The sequence below is a fragment of the Etheostoma spectabile genome, chromosome 13 (assembly GCF_008692095.1).
Source record: "Etheostoma spectabile isolate EspeVRDwgs_2016 chromosome 13, UIUC_Espe_1.0, whole genome shotgun sequence".
NCBI classification, from domain to species: domain Eukaryota; kingdom Metazoa; phylum Chordata; class Actinopteri; order Perciformes; family Percidae; genus Etheostoma; species Etheostoma spectabile.
The window spans coordinates 17,505,014-17,523,368 of NC_045745.1; the positions used below are offsets into that span (position 1 = coordinate 17,505,014).

At 41.4% G+C, this 18,355-nt stretch overlaps 2 protein-coding genes across 4 annotated transcripts in view; both read right to left on the minus strand.

Annotated features, from left to right (window-relative positions):
• Positions 1–4,431, minus strand: part of LOC116701023 (rap guanine nucleotide exchange factor 6) — a 63,531-nt gene extending 59,100 nt beyond the window's left edge. The window contains exon 1 of the mRNA XM_032534556.1: positions 3,955–4,431. Within this exon, the coding sequence (XP_032390447.1) occupies positions 3,955–4,029 (75 nt within the window). The 5' untranslated portion in view covers positions 4,030–4,431. The remainder of the gene's footprint in view (positions 1–3,954) is intronic.
• Positions 4,432–8,529: 4,098 nt separating this feature from the next.
• fnip1 (folliculin interacting protein 1) overlaps positions 8,530–18,355 on the minus strand; it is a 41,609-nt gene continuing 31,783 nt past the window's right edge. For all 3 annotated transcript variants that reach the window (XM_032534555.1, XM_032534552.1, XM_032534553.1), the window contains 7 exons: positions 16,606–16,752; positions 14,463–14,632; positions 11,888–13,619; positions 11,522–11,687; positions 11,073–11,273; positions 10,846–10,961; positions 8,530–10,470 (listed from right to left, as the gene is read on the minus strand). In XM_032534555.1, the coding sequence (XP_032390446.1) occupies positions 10,392–10,470; positions 10,846–10,961; positions 11,073–11,273; positions 11,522–11,687; positions 11,888–13,619; positions 14,463–14,632; positions 16,606–16,752 (2,611 nt within the window). In that variant the 3' untranslated portion in view covers positions 8,530–10,391. The remainder of the gene's footprint in view (positions 10,471–10,845; positions 10,962–11,072; positions 11,274–11,521; positions 11,688–11,887; positions 13,620–14,462; positions 14,633–16,605; positions 16,753–18,355) is intronic.

The window sequence follows — 18,355 nt, forward strand, 5'->3', positions numbered from 1 at the left end:
GGTATCCTGCTCTGCCTTTGAGAAAATGAAAGCTCAGATGGAATCTGGAATCTTTCCTCCCCTTCCTCTGCTTTGCCCACCCCGAGAATTTAGCCCGCCCATGAGAAAGTGAGAGACATCATGGATTCACCCCTCATGGATTTCCCACAGTGCTGTGACCTACATCGTCTTCACCAACACTAGAGTGAAACGGTTCAGACCAAAAGGCTTCAATTTGGTAATCTGACCTCAGAGTGGGTATTTTCCTGTTTGACTTAATTGTTTTTTAGTCTCTATTTTTAAAGAGGAACACAGATTATTTGTATTGTTTAACTATAGCCAAATTAATTATTTTTTTTGAAAAATAAAGGTTTAACCATGCTATTTTTGCATAGTAAACTGCAAATCCAAAAAATGCTTAAAAAGAGTAATTTAGCAATAACAGATGGGCGCCAAAAGCCTCCAAAGCGAGGAAGCAGGACCTGTTTAATGAAGACGGTAAGAGAACACACCAGTATTATCCTTAACTTTAATTTGTTGAACTGCGTCAGCATTGAGCAAACCAACCTTTTTTTGGTAACTTTTCCTAAAACACACAGTCTTTTGAAACAGGTTTCTTTGTGTACACTCCAAGAATACAGCACCATCGACCACATACTGGTCTGCATCTCCTCCTCTGTTCTGTTCATAGCGGCTCCACAGCTCGCGTAGAAAGGAAGAAGTTACCACTTAAGTCTGTGTTTCTCTTTCTCTTCCTCACTTGCACCTTCCCTAGGGAGCCTGTGGCTTTGTGATGGTTGGAATTCCCATAAATGTCTCACATGTACTGGGCGCAGCTAAAACTACCGTTAATCACCCGGCTTGATTTGTTGTCTGTTACCATGAAGGCGTCTGGATGGCACCGTGAAAGGTAGGCAAGGGAGGGAAGAGCTGGGTGGAAAACTCACGAAACTGGGAAAGGTCGACGAAGCATAAAACCAGCGGTGGGAGAGTTTACCCACCGAGCCAAACATCTGCACAGGAGACAGACCAACCTACAGCACGTCTTAAAACTTTCAAAACCAAGAAATTTAGCTCAACCAAAAACACTTCTAAAGAAAAACGACTGTGAAAACAATACACCTTGTTCCTTAGAGATAGAGGAAGAGATATTTAGCCGATTTAAATCCAGCTCTGTGTCAAGGCAGCATAGTGGCCTTCGTGGCCGCGGCGCATGAAGCTCCAAGCTCAGCTGAGCAGAGGAGCGGTGGTCTGCCCGAGATCCGCCGGATTACGCGTCATTTCGCAGCTCTCAACAAGCCTCGGCTACTCCGAGCTCCATGTTCTGGCGCCACAGAGGGAAGCCAAAACACTGTTCATCTAAACGCACTGCCCACACAAAGATGACACAGAGCTGGATTAAAATCTGCAAAAGTATCCCTTTAACTCCAAGGCTTATAATATACTCAAATAGAATCAAACTTGGGATGTTTACACAGGAAAAACTTTGTAACCACAATTAATAGTGCCAATAAAAGGCTGAAAAATCAAAGGCTGCTCAAAAACCTGGAGAGGGACAAAGCAGGACAGACACCGGGAAATGCCTAAATAGATTGTCCATCTCCGGGGATGTTGACGCTGTTTCTCGGCAAAAAAAGTGGAAGGACCAGCTGTCCCTGCTGCGGCCGCTGGCTACTGTCATTGTTAGTTAGCTAACATTAGCTTGCTAATATCACCTGGCACTGGGTGACACTGGTTACAGATAAAAAAATTTTAAAAAGTTGTCAGTTATCTGGCGAGAGCACTGTGCTTTCCTGCACTGTGACAAGAGTGTGAATAAAACATTAAGTTGTTAACTTTTACTAATTTAGTGGCCGGTCGTGTTATTTTGACATAGGTCAACCGGTAGAAAAAGCTAGTGCGTTGTGCGTTGACAGTGCACTAACTACTTTACCAGCGGTAGAGTTACTCCTGTCATTCTTCCTTGCTCATGTATACGAGGAGAACTGGCATAACCCGGTTATTCACTTAACTCGGGTAACTGCTGTGCATGTAGTCGCACTGAGTGAGTACTTACTTGCAGCACCACATTCAACAACAGTTTGACAACCTTGCCAACCAGTCTCATAGCATCCTTGAAATATGGGAAAGGTCTCCAGACTCATGTTTTGTCTGTACCTCCTCCCTTATCAAAGGTTCCTCTATAATAGGCCTGAACAATTGCTTGGTGGTTATTTGAGGGTGTGATTTATCAGTGGGGAGAGGTTTAATGATTTTGTCTGTATGATGCTCGGCTACACACTGCTTGGTGAGAGCTCCATTACCACCGTTTATGTCTTGAATATTTGCAGTCTGTTCAATAATCATGATCGACAGGCTGAGACAGCTGTAGACTACAACGTGGCTTTATCGTACTGTTGCAATGAATGTACTTTTGGTGTTTTAAATTATGAATGAAAATAAAAAAAGATATTAGCACACTGGCTACTTTTTCAGGTTAGGATCTGGCTTTAGTTTCAGTTGTAGCACAACCACAGGTGTAATGTGTTTTTACAATTACAGGCAAGGACCTCAGTACTTGTACAGTACTCATGTGATGAAAAGAAGCATTTCGTTTGTGACAAATACCACACCCACCCCTATAAACATTAGGAATAACTGCATTGAAACATGTCTGCTTATTTGTTTTTACTTCAGCTATAATAATGCTGGTTTTAAAATTGGAATTTTTAAGGAGTGTGAAAACAAAGAGGATTCTTCCTCTGCATTTGGGAGGATACGGCTTAATTTAGTTACTTTATCAAAGTGCTACCTATCATGTGTGGCTGATTACAAAAATCAGAGATCCACTTCATTGCTATGACTGTGTCATATTTTTGTAGGCTAAACAAGGTTGTTATGGTTTGTTCAAGTGCACACAAAAGCCCACTATGAAGGTGTGAAAGAGGCTTTCTACCCAGCATGCACCCACAAAAAACAGAGGATCAGAGCCATAAAAAAGGACCTTTTCAATAGTGTCATGCGAAGCTGAAGGATAGCAGGGTTGGACTTTTTTTTTTTTCTTAATTTTTTTGTGCTCTGATAGTACTTTGAAAAGTGCTTGCACTTCAAAACTATAACCGGCAGCTGAACATTGAAGGGAGTACGCCATGAGCTATTTTTGGGCTCAGAGCATAAGTAAAGCAATGACAAGCCAGCTGTGTTTCCACAGCTTCATGTAGGGAGGAGGCAGCACAGGGAAGGAGGAGGGATGAGAAAGCTGTGGTGATTTAATTTAACTGGCCTCATTCAAGCTAAAGTTTACACAAACTACCTCCTGGGCTTAGGCCTTTAAGCCTTCTGATGGGAAGCTGTGATGTTATGTTTTGCTTAGTAAGACTGTTGGTTGGCAGGAACAGAAGGTATTGCAGTAGAAGAGGGTTATCCCACACTTAACTATGTCAAGGACCAAAAAACGATGGGTCTTTCTTGACTAAATATGATAAAAACTACCTTGAAAGCCTTGAACATATGATGGGGACCCTTGAGACCCTCTCAAGGACCAAGTGCAGTCCCTGCACCCTAGTTTGGCTACCAAACTGAAGCCCCTGATACATTTTGTCCTGAATGATTTGACTTGACTCTAGGTTTTTCTATTTCAGTGTTATTGCTGCATTGCACATACAAGGCATGAAGTTAGAGCTGTTGTATTTTAGCCTGGCAAGGACTTCCCTCAAAACTAGCCACTTGGCTAAATGTTGTTTCCGTTACAGGCTGTTAATTAAGTCATGCGTCGTTACAGCGTGTACTAATTAGCATGTGAGTGTATTGAAAAGTCCAAATGAGATAGCTAGTTAGCTAGACCACAAGCAACTTACTGCGGACTAACTTCAGTCAAACTCCAACAACAGCGGAGTGAAGTTTTCCTTCAGCGAGGTGAAGCAACAGTTTGATGTTTGCTAACATTAGCAAGGCAATGCTAATAAAATTAAAAAAAAAAACGATAGTTTTGTTTACCTCTGCTGTCCGTAGGGAGGGCGGTTTCTTCAAAGCCAGTTTGAAAGAAGTTTCCATGGCTCCGGTCATTTTCATAACTTCGGCTTATATCCACCTTTTACTTACTCTCTAGGTATCCACACATTCACGTCTCCTAGTTGCTCTTCTATCCGACCCGAGCAGAACAAACTCACATCTCCGTGGATCTGGTCTTCGCCGAGTCGAGCATGGATGGAGTTTACCGACCAGCTCCTTCTCCTCCAGAGAAGGTTAAAACACTTTTAACTAACGTTATTGCGCTTCCGAAAAACAGTAGATTCCAGTAAAGTGTGACAGAAAGTTAAATCTATGGGACCAGAGGTTTTGGATTCTGTACATTTTTGTTAAAGGAAATATCCACCTCAGTAGTCAGCGTCAGTCAGATCCAGGAGTTCAGATTTAGATCCCTCCTCCTCCTGCAGATTTGAGTGTGGAGAGTTGACGACATCTGTCTGCACGGAGATGATGCTGCATTCAAATAATGTCGGAAATAAAGAAACTTATGACTCTAGAGACATACACATCATAGACCGTTGGACGACTCAAGTGTTGGCTAATGTTAGTTTAGCGCGCAAGATTGGATTAATGTGTAGTATGGATCATAGACTGTAAATATTAATATGCAGTATTTGACATGGATATCTATTACCGCCAACGTGGTGAAACTATGAGGTATTTTTGACAAACTTTCGCAAAAAAATGACTTAGTATCTCAAATAATTACTTCGTTTCTCAAAATAACGAGACACTTTCACAAACTAATGAGAGAGTGGCTAAACAAAAAAGTAATTAAAAAAAGTAGGCTTATTGCAACAGTAGCATATAGCCTAGAGAAGAGTCAGTAAAATAGTGACCTTATGCTTCTTATGCCAGTTACAAAGCAAAAGCAAAAAGCTAATATTACACACCATAAACTATACCATATCAATAAACTCTGTATCGGCAAAATTCCTGCATGTACAAATTGAGCACGGGTGCATTTATTGCTTGAATGAATTCCATTTTTCGTTTGTAAGACAAAAAATATGCTATTTATTTTTTCAAAAGTTATATAGTCGTCTGGGAGCTCGAGTGTACGAGCTTCATAAGGAGTCCTTCAATCCAGCATAGATCCTCCGTATGGTTTCTGACACTTCTGAAGTCAGATTGCTCAAAATGCAGGATTATCAGGAATAATCAGACAACTAAAGAGCATCTAAAAGCAATAGCTCACTCAAGACATTCATTCTGGTTTAGCGGGAAATTACTGTTAAACCTGTAATGTAGCTACAAAAGCTTATCAACGCGCTTTTCCTATTTTTTATTATTTTTTTAATTTAAATTTAGATTAAACGCTTGATTTAATCAACAGTGCTTAATGTCACGTTTTCCGGTCGCCTCTTAAAAAATATATCCGCGTGAAGACAGTGAGAATAGTCCTACTGAAATGCTGTCACTGACAGGAGACTCGTATTTGCTGCCAGTGCTTTTAGCCAGGACACTCCTTCCTTTATTGCATAACTGTGGTGTGTGTGTTCGTTTCGTTTTACCTCCCTTGCCGTGGGGAGGGTGGGGTGGAGCCACAGGCAGTTTGTAAATCCAAAAGGTGGTTAAATGTGTGATCCAGATGGTGAGCAGATCACTAGAAGTCAGCCCACCACCAAACAAACGTGCTATTCTTGTACAGAGCTTGCACTGATTTATAGGCTAATTTCCAGTCTGTTTAAAAAAAAAGAGGCAATTTCACAGTAATGGGTGAATTTTTGATAAACTAAGAAAGAAAAAACGCAAACCTAAAACCAGTTTACACGTGACAATTCCACAAACTGTTGATAGTTTATTCAAGTTTGTGGGGAAAGTAGAGAAGAAACCACAGCTCCTACTCTGAGATGTGAAGAAACACAACCTAGACTCAGAGCTAGGCCTGTGGTTTCACAGGTGGCTCGGGAGGTTGTCGCTCTAATGCAACGTCTTCTGAACAGGTACAAGCCGGAGTATGTGGATCCACTGCACTGTCTCAGAGTAATAACCCTAACTTTCTACTCTCAATCTTTATTCCAGGACTTTCCCACCCTTTCCCTTTGATTCTGTGAAAGAAAACATTCCCAGAGACCAAATACTTAACGTCGCATCTTTATTGCACAACATTCCCATAAAATTGGGAAAAAAATGATTTGAGGAGACAATTCTTAAAAGACATTCTGTACAAATACATGGAAATAAACAGAGTATGTACAGTTTACATGAAACGTTACACATACCAACTGGCAACTTTATAATTTACTCATATACACAGAGGGAAAAGCAGATAGAAATTCATACCGTTTAAACATAATGGCTGGGTTGTACAAAATGTAGGCTGATACAGCGGAGCATCTTCAATCCAGTAACAAGCATGTCTACAGCTATTTTACCAGCAAAATGAGTTCTCCAGAAGCCTGTGATGCATTCATGCCACATCTCCATTAAGACTTGGGTCATATACAGGGTGCGATTTGAGTTTATAGAAACAAACAAACACCGTTGTCAGGGTCACACAGACAGTTATTCCTGCTTTTTCTAACAATACAAGCCATTTTCTGGGTAGTTACCTAAAGCCCGAGACTCACTCACACAATTTTTAATGAAGATTTTTTAGAAATTTGGGGAAGTTACTTTCCAGAAACAGGTGAATTTATATTGAGCTGGCTGCTGGCTATTTCCTCTGTCCCACTGCCTGCAATTCTCTTGCCACCTACACACATTTTTTTGGGCTGAGAGAGTAGTGTTTGTATGAGCATATAGTATGTATTTGAAAACTCGGTACTTTTAGCCTGCTTTTGGCGTTTACTATATTGTGAATTGTTTGGAAAATTTCAACTCATCTTATTTTGAGTGTACAGAGTCCCGGAGGTGACATGGGGGGGTGAAAAAAAAACATGTCCTGGGGACTAACACTTTTGCGTGATCATGACTTTGTTTTGCAAGATCTTGACTTTGATCATGGAGAAAAAAAAATGTTTTTAAAAATTAAGATTACAATTATAAAAACATGTACTGGGACAAACACTTTTGCAAGATCTCAAATTTTATTTGCGAGATCTTGACTTTGACATGGAGGTCCATGAAAGTCAAGATCTCGAGTTTGAAAGTCAAGATCTCGACTTTCAAACTCAAGATCTTGAGTTTAGTGTATGTTCCCAGTAAGCCACTTTTTTTTCCCCTTTGTTTTTATTTTTGTTTTCCCTCCATGTCACCTCTGGGGCGCCATATATCTGCAATCAAAAAATTTAAAATAAAAAGGTTAATTTCCAATGCTGACATCCCATGACAAGAAGAAGTAATAATAGCTTACACTTTATGCCCAGGACAGAAGCTGTGAGAGCAACGCAACCTTCCTTTTACACCCAGCAAATTGCACCCTGGCTATATGCTATATGGCAGAACAACTAAAATCATTTGTCAGTGTCATGGAAAATCAAACAGAAAACAAAAGAAAAAAAGTCTGCTACTATGGTATTGTATTTTGCGTCTTTTTGTGAGTATAACTGTCATTGAAACATGTTTGAAAATAGTGTTAACCGATATATACAGTATATATATATTAATCCACAGTAAGGCCTCCTGTGTTCCTCTACTCTCTCTGCAGCAAACATCAAAGACGTAAACATCGTAAAAAGGTGGCAAAGCTATAAAAGTGTGAAAATATCTCAGCATTTTGGTTCTAAAATATATGTAGATGATGCATGTTTTAGCTTTTCCACAGTAGAAAGGGACCCTTCAACTCCCTTAATCACATTCTAAAGCAAACACGTGTGTAACGATCATTTCTAAGGAATTTAACAACCTTTCCTTTTTCAAAGAACACAGCATAGAGTCTGCACGCAGTTGATGCTGACATTCCTCTGATTAAAGTAGCTTAACAAGTATACCTCAGGGTTTTCTATGGGGCAACTGTAAATGTGTGTCATCCACAGCCCATTGGATGATCTGAGGTAGTGCTGTACCTATGGTAAGAATGTGAAAGCCACTTTTAGCCATTTCAAAACCAGTTTGTAGAACCAACAATCACGGTGTGCATTGATTACCTCTATGCGGCCACAAAATAGACTTTTAAGTCAGGTCTGCATTGCAATTTGATAAGAAAATCAAATTTGTCATTGAGATATCTCAGGGAAATTTGGCTTGTAAACAAATACGTGAAGATAAATGAAATAGCATAATTGGCATGACATAATGTTAATGATAATGTTCTCAATGATATTTACCTCAAAAGTAATGTTTAAAAATGTTTCATTCAAACTCTTAATCACTTTGTACGACTGGTTTTAAGATTGTCCAGTGAGGGAAAAAAAAGCAGTAGAAGAAACTAAATCCATTATTATTAGTATTGTACTGTAGATATTCCTAACAGCTTGCGATTCTGATGGCGCCGCCAGCGGGCCTGGACAACTTTTTGTATTTCAGAGGTTGCAGCAAGCTCCCATTTGAAGATGGAGTGAATATATTGGTATCATATGAAACTAGATGATCTAAGGAATCCAATGGTACCACCCATGTCGTGCTTGTCAGGAAGGTGGCTAAATAACTAGCATGTCCATTTTACAATGGGTCCTTTGACCTCTCATCTCAAGATGTCTGAATGAAAATGGGTTCTATGGGTTACCCGCGAGTTAGTCTGGATCAACGCCGGTTCCTTCACCAGACAGTTCCGGTGCCGCTGGAAGTTCCGCCGGATGTCCCTCACTTTTTGCTTTCTTTGTGTTCTCTGGTCCCATCACGCAACAGCGACCGGAACCTCTGAGCAACGTTACACGCTGAAAACGGCAATTTTTGAAGACCATTTGGATCGTGCGACAAGGCAGGCCAGCTTGGTTTGTTTGGGGAATGATTGTAAGGATTTACAAAGAATATGTTTACGGTATTCACTCTCTAACTGGGACATGTTGGGAGCTATAGGCGGGGATCTACTATGGACAAAATACACATGGCGATATATTGGTAAAAGCAAATTACATTTAACCATGTATCTAGCTAATTTAAATAGCTCATGTTACTGTATTGTGAGAACTTTTTTTTAATCTTATATGAGGCGTTTTGTTTTGCAGGTGCAAGTTCCTTTCCAACACTATTTCGCAGAGCCACGCTCGCAGCGATGAGCTTGGCGCCGCCCACAACAATTGTGATTGATTTAAAGAAATGAAAACAATCCCTGACCATTTTTTTCCCCTTCTATCCAGAAGTGTATGCTCCTGTTGCCAGACCTTTCTCCGCAGCGCTGTAGAGAGTGCCTGGGGCAATGCGAGACTACCCATGAGTCTCTCCTTACAGACATGCCCACTTCATGCTAATCCCATGCAGTTTGGGCATTAACCATGCAGTTGTCTCTCATGCAGAATATTCTAAAATGGTGTACTAATATATTTCTGCATTTTGTGGTCTTGGATTTGCTTAAATTTGGTACGACTGCAAAGAGCCTCTTGTAGATGCAATGAGAGAAATTGTGTTTCTGTGTGATGATAGTCATCATTTTCTAAAATTTGAGTCAATGTATAAATTACCTTTTGTGACCTCCAGCATAATCACATGAAACTTTCATAGGTATATTATTAAATTATAAATTATAATATTTGTGCAACTGCAACAAAGAGTTTCCCTTTGGGGATCAATAAAGTATTTCTGATTCTGATATTAGCTATAAGTGAGTATCTCAGCCGTATCCAGAACAAAAGGGCTCCCCAGCCAATCGCCAAAAAATGCAATTCTTGCAGAAATCTCCAAATGATAAAAGTTTTTAAAATGGTTACATTTTTCACCAAATCTGTATACCAAATGGTATCAACTCAAAGACTTCTGCAACAACTTAAGTGACATGAGAATGGCCTTCATGAATTCATTTCATAATGTAATAAGCCCTTATACGCTTTCAGGATGTGTTTAAACGAATTAATTAAATGACTTAATATTTATGACTTGAAGAACTTGACACAGTGCTGAGCTGCATGTCAAATCCTCAGGTTCCCAGCTTTCAAATGCTGTGGACCACTTTTATGTTAGGTTAAAGTCTCATTCTCAACTGGAAAAATGTATAAAGTCTTTGGCTTTTGTGTCCAAAAACAAAAAAAAGTTCTGCTTTAAAAGAAACATTCAAACAACTGGAGAAGGTCATTTCAGGGATACTTCAGTTATCTGCAGAGCATCACTCCATCTGTGGGACTGTGGTCTCTAGTTCCTCCCTGTGGTGCAACATCTGTATTGCACCACATTCAGCAGCAGTGGTAGTGAAGGGAGAAGCTGGCTGTGGTCCGTAAAGATGTGCACTGCTAAGGCTCAGATCCTACTTCGCTCAGGCATGTGGGTCAGAAGACCATGTCGGGGCGAACCATGGATGGCCGTTTTTGGTGCCAGACTGGCACGTCCTCAGACAGGTCACTGCTTGGGACCTTAGTGCCATTACAGTCTCATAGTAGGATCTGGGCCACATAAGGGGAGTGAGTGCTGGCCACTGCAGCCAACAGGGGAAGGTCGCTGGACTCGATTCTGCAATGATGCCAGAGCAAAGATCAGGATATATTAAGTGTCCTACTTAAAATGACATTTTAAGTAAATTTTTGTATGGCCCTAAAACCTTTACTTTACGCAAAAACCTGGCAAGATACAGATCTACAGAGCAGCTGCACTGTTTTACAGTTCCTTTTATCCTGAACATATCAAATTATATCAACATGTATTCAAATTATTTTGTGTGGCATAAGAATGTATACACAACACTGACTGTCTTCATCGGTGTGCACAAGAAAAAAAACAGACACCAGCTGCTTGATGTCAAAAACTACACAGGGTACATTTTAGTAATATATTTTAATGTCAAGCCTTAAAGCATCTGCGTGTTGAAAATAAAGGTTAACCGCTTACCCCAAGACCATGCCCAGTTCTTTCACATGGACTCGTGTCTGGCCCTTCAAATACTCAGCAAGCATCTTACTCTTAAAGTAGATTTCCTGCAGGCGGTCCTCAAGGTGCATTATACACTAAGGGAGAGAGGAGAGAGACAAACACATGGTTGATAAAGCACAATAATCAAAATGGTAATGACTGTATACCGAAAGAGAATCAGTATTTGACTGAGAAGTGTAACATACAAAGTTGGGTGAGAGGTTGAGTTTGTAGAGCTGGTGAGTGGATTGCAATAAGCTGGAAACCAGGTTGGAAACCAGGACTTCCTTCCCCAGCTTGTTGATGTCGGTGGCTCGTCTCTGACTGCTGGCCACCTGCACTGTCCACTTGTCTGTGTCTGCTATAATGCAGACGGCCTCCGCTATGGGCTCATCCAGTACTGGATGCTACAAAGGACAAGAAAATGTATTCACTTAAACCAATAAAACACATGCAAAAGGGGAATTCATCGCATATTAATGCATGCCTCGAACTCGGATGTACATGAGCAAGCCCTATAAATTAATATAAATTATATTACTTGTTTTTGCAGCAACAGTGCAAGGGTGTGTTCACACTAAGGATGCTTGAGACATTTAAATGGCAATTAAAAATACCCCCTTAAATAAGAGGTCCAAACACTTCAGTGCTTTACCTGAACAGCATGAGTTAATTCAGCCATGAGGCACTGCCGTAGCTTCTCGTCACTTGGCAACCCATGCAGTACGAAGTCTGGCACGTAGGTGGGGCAGTAGCCTCCAAACAGAGACCGGCCAAAATTGGCAATGCTTGGCTTTGAGTAGTTCTCTACCAACTTTGACCTTTAAATCAAACATATGAGACAAGACATTACTTTCTTGGTTTTCAAATGATGAACCTAGATTGTTAATCTCACTTATTCCCAGCCATCATCATTACTATGATTATTGATGACAACCAAAGCACAACCTTGAACGTGAACAGGAAAAGAAAGTCAGCAGGGAAGTGGGTCTGTGAATGAATGTAGCAGTCCTCTACTCACCCTGGGAAGGGCACCAGCACTTCCTCCTGCCAATCCTCTGTCTCCTCACTCTCACTGTCCCCCAGCGCACTGTCTGAGCTCTCGTTGCGTGGTATCTCCCAGTCATTGACAGGTACCACCTTACACTTTTGGTCATCTTTGCTGTTGCCGTTTCCATCCTGTGGGATGGAGACTGACAACAGAGGACCCTTGTCCTGCTCAGCAGAACAGCCCCTGCAACAGCAGGTGTCAGAGGAGTCTGTAGACCCACACCTGCACCTCCTCTGGACATCTAAAAAAGTGTCTTTCTTCCTGCTGGACCCTGCCTCACCACTACCAGAACCTAAACAGAGACCCAAACCCCGACCCGTGACTGCACCCTGAAAGCTGTGACCCCCTAAGTCCCTGGTACAGCGGACTCCCGAGGGGTCCAGCAAGTCTTTGTGCATACTGTCTGTGGTGCTGGCCTCTTGTCGTTTGGCCACATCGTCTATAGTCCTAGTCTCTACAGGGTTTTCTGGGCTAAAATACTCTTCAAAATCATCCATATGATTTAGGCTCCAGGGAGGCATCGTACTGGACACCCGCTGCAGGGCAGGAGCCGACTTGGTCTGTTTGGTTTGGTCCTCTGATGCACTGGTGTTGCTGGTCTTTAAATCTGCAACTCTCTGCAGATACTGCGGTTGCTGTTGATAATGTTGCCCGTAATGCTGCTGCTGCAGCAACAACAGCTGCTGGGGAAGTGGATGCTTGTCCTTGAGGTGTTTCTTGTGCTTTTTGAATTCCTCATCCACCTTCCTTCTGCGGCTCTCTGTGTCAGACTCAGGAGACATGGAGTCTCCAATAAGGAAAGTGACCTTTGATGCCATCTCCTCCTCTTCTGTTAGAGACAAAGCCATGGGCCCTGTCATGGTGTTTCCCGGTATCAATGGTACTGGCACTGCAGAAGCCAGGGTCTTATCTGGAGGCTTCTTCTCTAGAGGGACCCCCAAGGGCCGAGGAGCCAGCACTCTGGTGGGCTGGCTCCCCATGCCCGCTTCCACCCCAGGCTCTGCCTCAGAGTTTTTATCTTCTGTAGTAACAGGAGTTCGGGGTGGACTTGATGCCAGGGTCGTGGGTATGGATGGGACAATAAGTTTTAGGTCTCCCTTGGTCTCTGTATCCAGCACACAGACCTGCTCCCTGGGTGATGCCGAGCCAACACGCAGCACTGTCTCCAGTCGGGTATCTGTGGCTATTGGGCTGCAAGACTCCCTGGTTTCAGATGCTTCTACAGTCCTGATAACAGGGTTGTTACCCTGGCTTTGTCCCGTCTGAAGCACACTGCTCCTGGACCCATGACTCTCACTGCTGTCCTCCTCCTCTTCATCCTCATTCGTGTCCCTGGCGCCATTCTCCACCTCTGTGTCTGTGTATGTGCTGCTCTGGTCTGAAGGGTAGCTGCTGTCCTCTGCTTCGGTCTGCCGACTGTGGGCCCCTTGAGACAAGTAATCCCCGCTGGGTTTATGGACAGTAACCAGGACATAGTCTGACTCCTCCACCTCTCCTTTCCTTAGGGAGGTGGTGATGAGGGAGCCGGGAATGACAATGGCCTCATCCTCAGCGCTGTCCAGCATGTGGGTCTCCCGCAGCTCAGAGCAGCGGATGAAGTATGTGAGGACATAGAGGAGTCTCTGGACCAGCTCCTGCCTGCGGCCTACCACCACTGTCCTCGACAGCCGCACAGGTGATCCAATGGACCCATACAGGTCTCCTAGAGACAGTGACGGAAAAAAAACATTAGCATCGCTGAAAGGGTCTTTAGATGCATCAAATTCTTTGAACAGGTAATGCCTGCATAATCATTGGTAAAATCTTGTAAAAAAATTGTGTAAGTTTCTTTTACTTTTTTCCGCTATTTACAATTTACCAAACTTATAGAGTTATGTTTGAACAATTATAAGGCAATCATGCCCAGTTCATCTTTTTTAGACTGTCTCTACACTTTTTTTTCCTGGTATGCAATCCTGACCTATAAACACTAGGTGTCACCATGAACTCACTTTCTATAGGTTTCTCATGTCACTTGAGCACTTGAGGTGAAAGTGTGGACTATTCAACATACTCGTTAACATGTTTGTGTATTTACAGGATATCATTACTTGCTATATGCACCAATAAATCAACTAAAGCTATATAAAAAATGCAATCAGCAAAGAGACTGAGCAGAATTGCATGTATAGATTTCCAGTGATGCACCATGCTCCAGTGAAAGACAACATGATTTACCACAGAAAACATAAATCCAAATAATATGAAATTTTCACACTATTGTATTATTTAATCACACACACACACACACACACACACACACACACACACACACACACACACACACACACACACACACCTAAAAACTCTAGTTACATGTATATATATTTTAAAAAAAAACGCTGCTAAGGTGAATATTTAAACTAGAATTGCATTACATCTATTACACTGACACCCAAATAGCTACAACAAATGTAAGACATAATGGAGTTGCATGTAGAGAAGATAGTCTAGTCCTAACTTGTCTTTGTGCTAAAATGATTAATAATTGGAGGTTAGGACTCACCTAGCTGTGCCCAAAGTGGGTTGTAAGGATGCGTCTTTGCCAGCATGTCGACGCTCTGGGAGGAGTGTTTCTCCAGGAAGATCTTGATTGGAGGCTGCCCATTGGGCATGACGGTGGGCACCCAGGCCAGATGATTGGTCAGGATGGCTGTTAATAACGCGGGGAGGAATCTGGAATATACGATATGAGATGGTCAGCAGAAAGCAGAGGAGAATTCAGAAATTGACTTCAACTATATTCTCAGTATTCCTCCTGACCTCATTTGGTTAGGTCACATGTTTTCTCACTCCACGCAAAGCTTTAGTTAGAGGTTTTCTTGCTGGACTGGACACACATTCTTTGTTTGCAAAACACACATACACAGATGTATGCAGAGACATTCACACACTCTATTAGCATGATTCACTTCTCAGTCCTGACCACAAGTGTCTACTTCCTTTCCTGTCTCATGACTCAACACTGTCATGGTGTTAGTAAAGTTCAATCATGTGCTAGAACAGATGCAACTGCGGCAGTCATCGGAATACTGATGGGATGCCTCAGAAAAGACATGATGTTATACAGCAAGACAAATGGTTGCCAGGGAGACACGATGCTTCATTCTAGAGTCAACCCTATGTAAAAGTAGTTATGTGGAAGTCATTCAAATGAGTGCTGGTGGAAATGGTGACTTTTACTGAGAACCGATGCTAATAATAATAATAGTTGCCTAGGAGACAGTTTTTATGCATGTCAACATTCAGAGAGCTTTCAGGGATTTAGAGAACATTAGAAAGCTATTATCTGAGGACCATGTAGTGTGGAATGGATGTTTTATTAAAAAAAAAGATAATAAAAAAAAAAGTATTCCCCAATCTTCATAATTAAAAATAAATGTAAATCAAATGAGTGTGTGTGGCACCGTGATGTATTTTTACATGATATTTTCTGTTGCTCATGTTTGAATTTCCACTCTCTTCTTTTGAGTCTTCATCCATCTTAGCTGTGGTTGCTTATGCAACATTGTTGGTGTCAGATGACCACACAGGAATACTCTTGTCATAATCACTTATTTATCAAGCGTGAATACCAAATGTTCTCTTCCTTTTTGTATTTTATACTTTTTTATAATAATGATAAACTTCAGCAGGAGTTAACGATCACCGGATTTCCTTCCTAAATTCAAGTCCACCATTGACTCTTCCTGTACATTAGAAAGGTTTGATCTAAGTGAGGTATAGATCTTTAAGGTTAACTTATACCTTGTTGTTTTCAGGTGTTATTTTCATGATTGTTTTTATCATATTTCTTTGTGTTTATTTTTTACTCAAGTTTGACCATTCTTTCCTTTATTTGCAGGTTTGTTTAATAGATTTGCTTTATTCAATCAGTGGTAAAGCTTAGAAAAACATTTTTCAAAAATGTTGGCAATTATCCCTTTCCTCCAAGACACACTTGATGAAATAATTCAGTTTAGTGTACTTAATTCTACATAAACCAACTGTACTGAATACTGGTGCCATGTTCAATAAAGGCCTTGCTACCAATTCTTATATGTACAATTAGCAGTGGCTTGACATGGCTTAGTAACAGCAACAATAAGCAATTAGAGACTGGCAGGGATCTTCTCATTCACAGCTCCCTCTGAGGCAGACAAATAACTGCAGAGGGTGAAACAGTCAGTGTGTGTGTGTGTGTGTGTGTGTGTGTGTGTGTGTGTGTGTGTGTGTGTGTGTGTGTGTTCAAGTGTAAGAAAGGGAGAGAAAGACCATGACTATGTAGAATAGAATAGATGAATGGTGTCTTTGAACTTGTATGTGTTTTTCTGTTAATAAGCAAAGTAGAAAAGCTATGCATGGTTCTTTATGTCCGAGTGTTGCTGTGCCCCTCTTTATATTTGTGAGCATGATTGATTCCTGTTTGCTTTCCTAATGCTTTTCAGCTCAGTGAAGATCAAGTGGGGATGAATTATCTGGTTTTCCCAGTAGGTGGGTTTGCTGTGGCCATACAAATGCCGAAACCCACTATGCTATGTGATAGATATGTTTAAAAAAAAGAATATAATTTTGTTCTTTTATCCCAGTTTTGGGATACAACCTCTCCTGCAACATTTTCAGAAATTCAGTGACTGATGGCGTGTTGTGATTATAAGCAGAAACTCAACTGGTTCTTGGAGGCCTGCTCCATCAACGTGGAGAACTCCTTCATGAAGTGACCGCAGAGCTGGTTCTTCTCCGACGTTCCAGACATCATAGTCAACCAGACGGGTTCAGCCACCCGGGGCATGGTGTAAAGGTCGCAGATGGTCATCCTGGAGAGGAGGTATGGTGAAGAAGGGATGAAAGAGGAAGAGGGCATGGAGAGAGCGAAAAAAAAGGGAAGGAGGGGAAAAAGAGAGTAAACCGACAGGGACAGAACAGAGACATTATTGTCTCATGGGGTAAACAAAAGAGATCTCAGTTCACAGAGCTTTGCTGTCTGCCATGGGAAACCTTGGTTGTGTGTGCGTTTGTAAAAGTCCGACAAACTTGCTCACACTCACACTGTCTCTTGCACTGTACAGCCTGTGTGTGAGCTTGTGTGTATATCTATCTGTATGTGTCCATTGAGAAGGACTGGAGTTTCCATGGAACGTGGGGCGTGTTGGTGAGCATGTCTCGGCTGGAAGCCAAGCTTTGACACAGGGGCAGAGGGAATCTCTGCAGCCTGAGGAATGTGAAAAATCTGGCGTTTTTTAGTCAGAGCTGAAATATGGACTGCAGCTGTTGGATTCTGGGTTTGAAAATGCAAAAATGTACAGCATAATCAAAAAAGATGTTTCATATGCTCACTCTTAATTCAAAACATATAAAGTGAGTCCATTTTACAATTGCAAACTTCAGCAGTTTCAATGAGTTACTACAACAACAACAACAGAGCCAGGTTAATTTCAAAAGTAGAGTGTATAAACCAGCTGCAATCACCACGTGTTCTGTGATCGTACTGATAAGGAATAAACATTTGTCCCGTTTTCCAAACTTGATTAGGTCTTACAGGAAACTGCGGGAGATTCAAGACAGTAAAGAAGGTTAATCCTGCAATAAACTCACAACCTCTTTAGCCTGTAAAAGACCTGGTAACAGAGGAGATGTAGACAGGCTTGATGCTAAGACACGACACAGGTGTCACACAGTGAAAGTGGCCTTCACTAGTTCTCCAGCATTCCAGTGATCAAACTACAGCTTAGGTGGATGTATTTTTCCAAAGAAAACGGAACACTATGTGCAGTCTCTGTTTGTGGGTTTGTACGAAGAATTTCTCATCAACCTTGTGCAAAAAGAAGAACTAAATAGTTTAACTGCACTGCAATAGTCTTTGCAAGCAGTTCTTTTGTTGTAACACTAAACCTGCCCTCTTGTGAGTAATATCTTCACAATGACAGTTATTGTGGTAATGTACAAGGATGCTAATTTTGAGAAAACTGCAGCCAAATGTGTTTTATGGCATAGAAATGATTTTTTAGTTTGATTAAATGTTTAATTTCTGTCTCCTAAAACTGGCATGGTCTTGCTTTCTCTATTTTCAAGACTAAATAATTCAACCAGTGTATAGGTAAATTACAAAAGGCCATAGTATGACTTTTGCATTGAGGGATTGATGTATTAGATCCTCTAAGTTTGACTGATCTTATTCTTGCCAATAATTTAATAATCACTGATGAATTAACACAATTTTAAAGGGGCCATAGCAGGGTAAACCAGAATGGACTCAATGTCCCTCGTTGTCAGGAGGGTGGCAGAAATTATTTTTTGGACTGCAGCATCTAATGACCTTATAATGCTGTATTCATTCCTGTGTTATAAACAGGTTGCATTATCTGTGGCCTTTTCAAGCCCCGCTTGACCCCTGCTGTGTCTATGTGTGTATTCATCTAC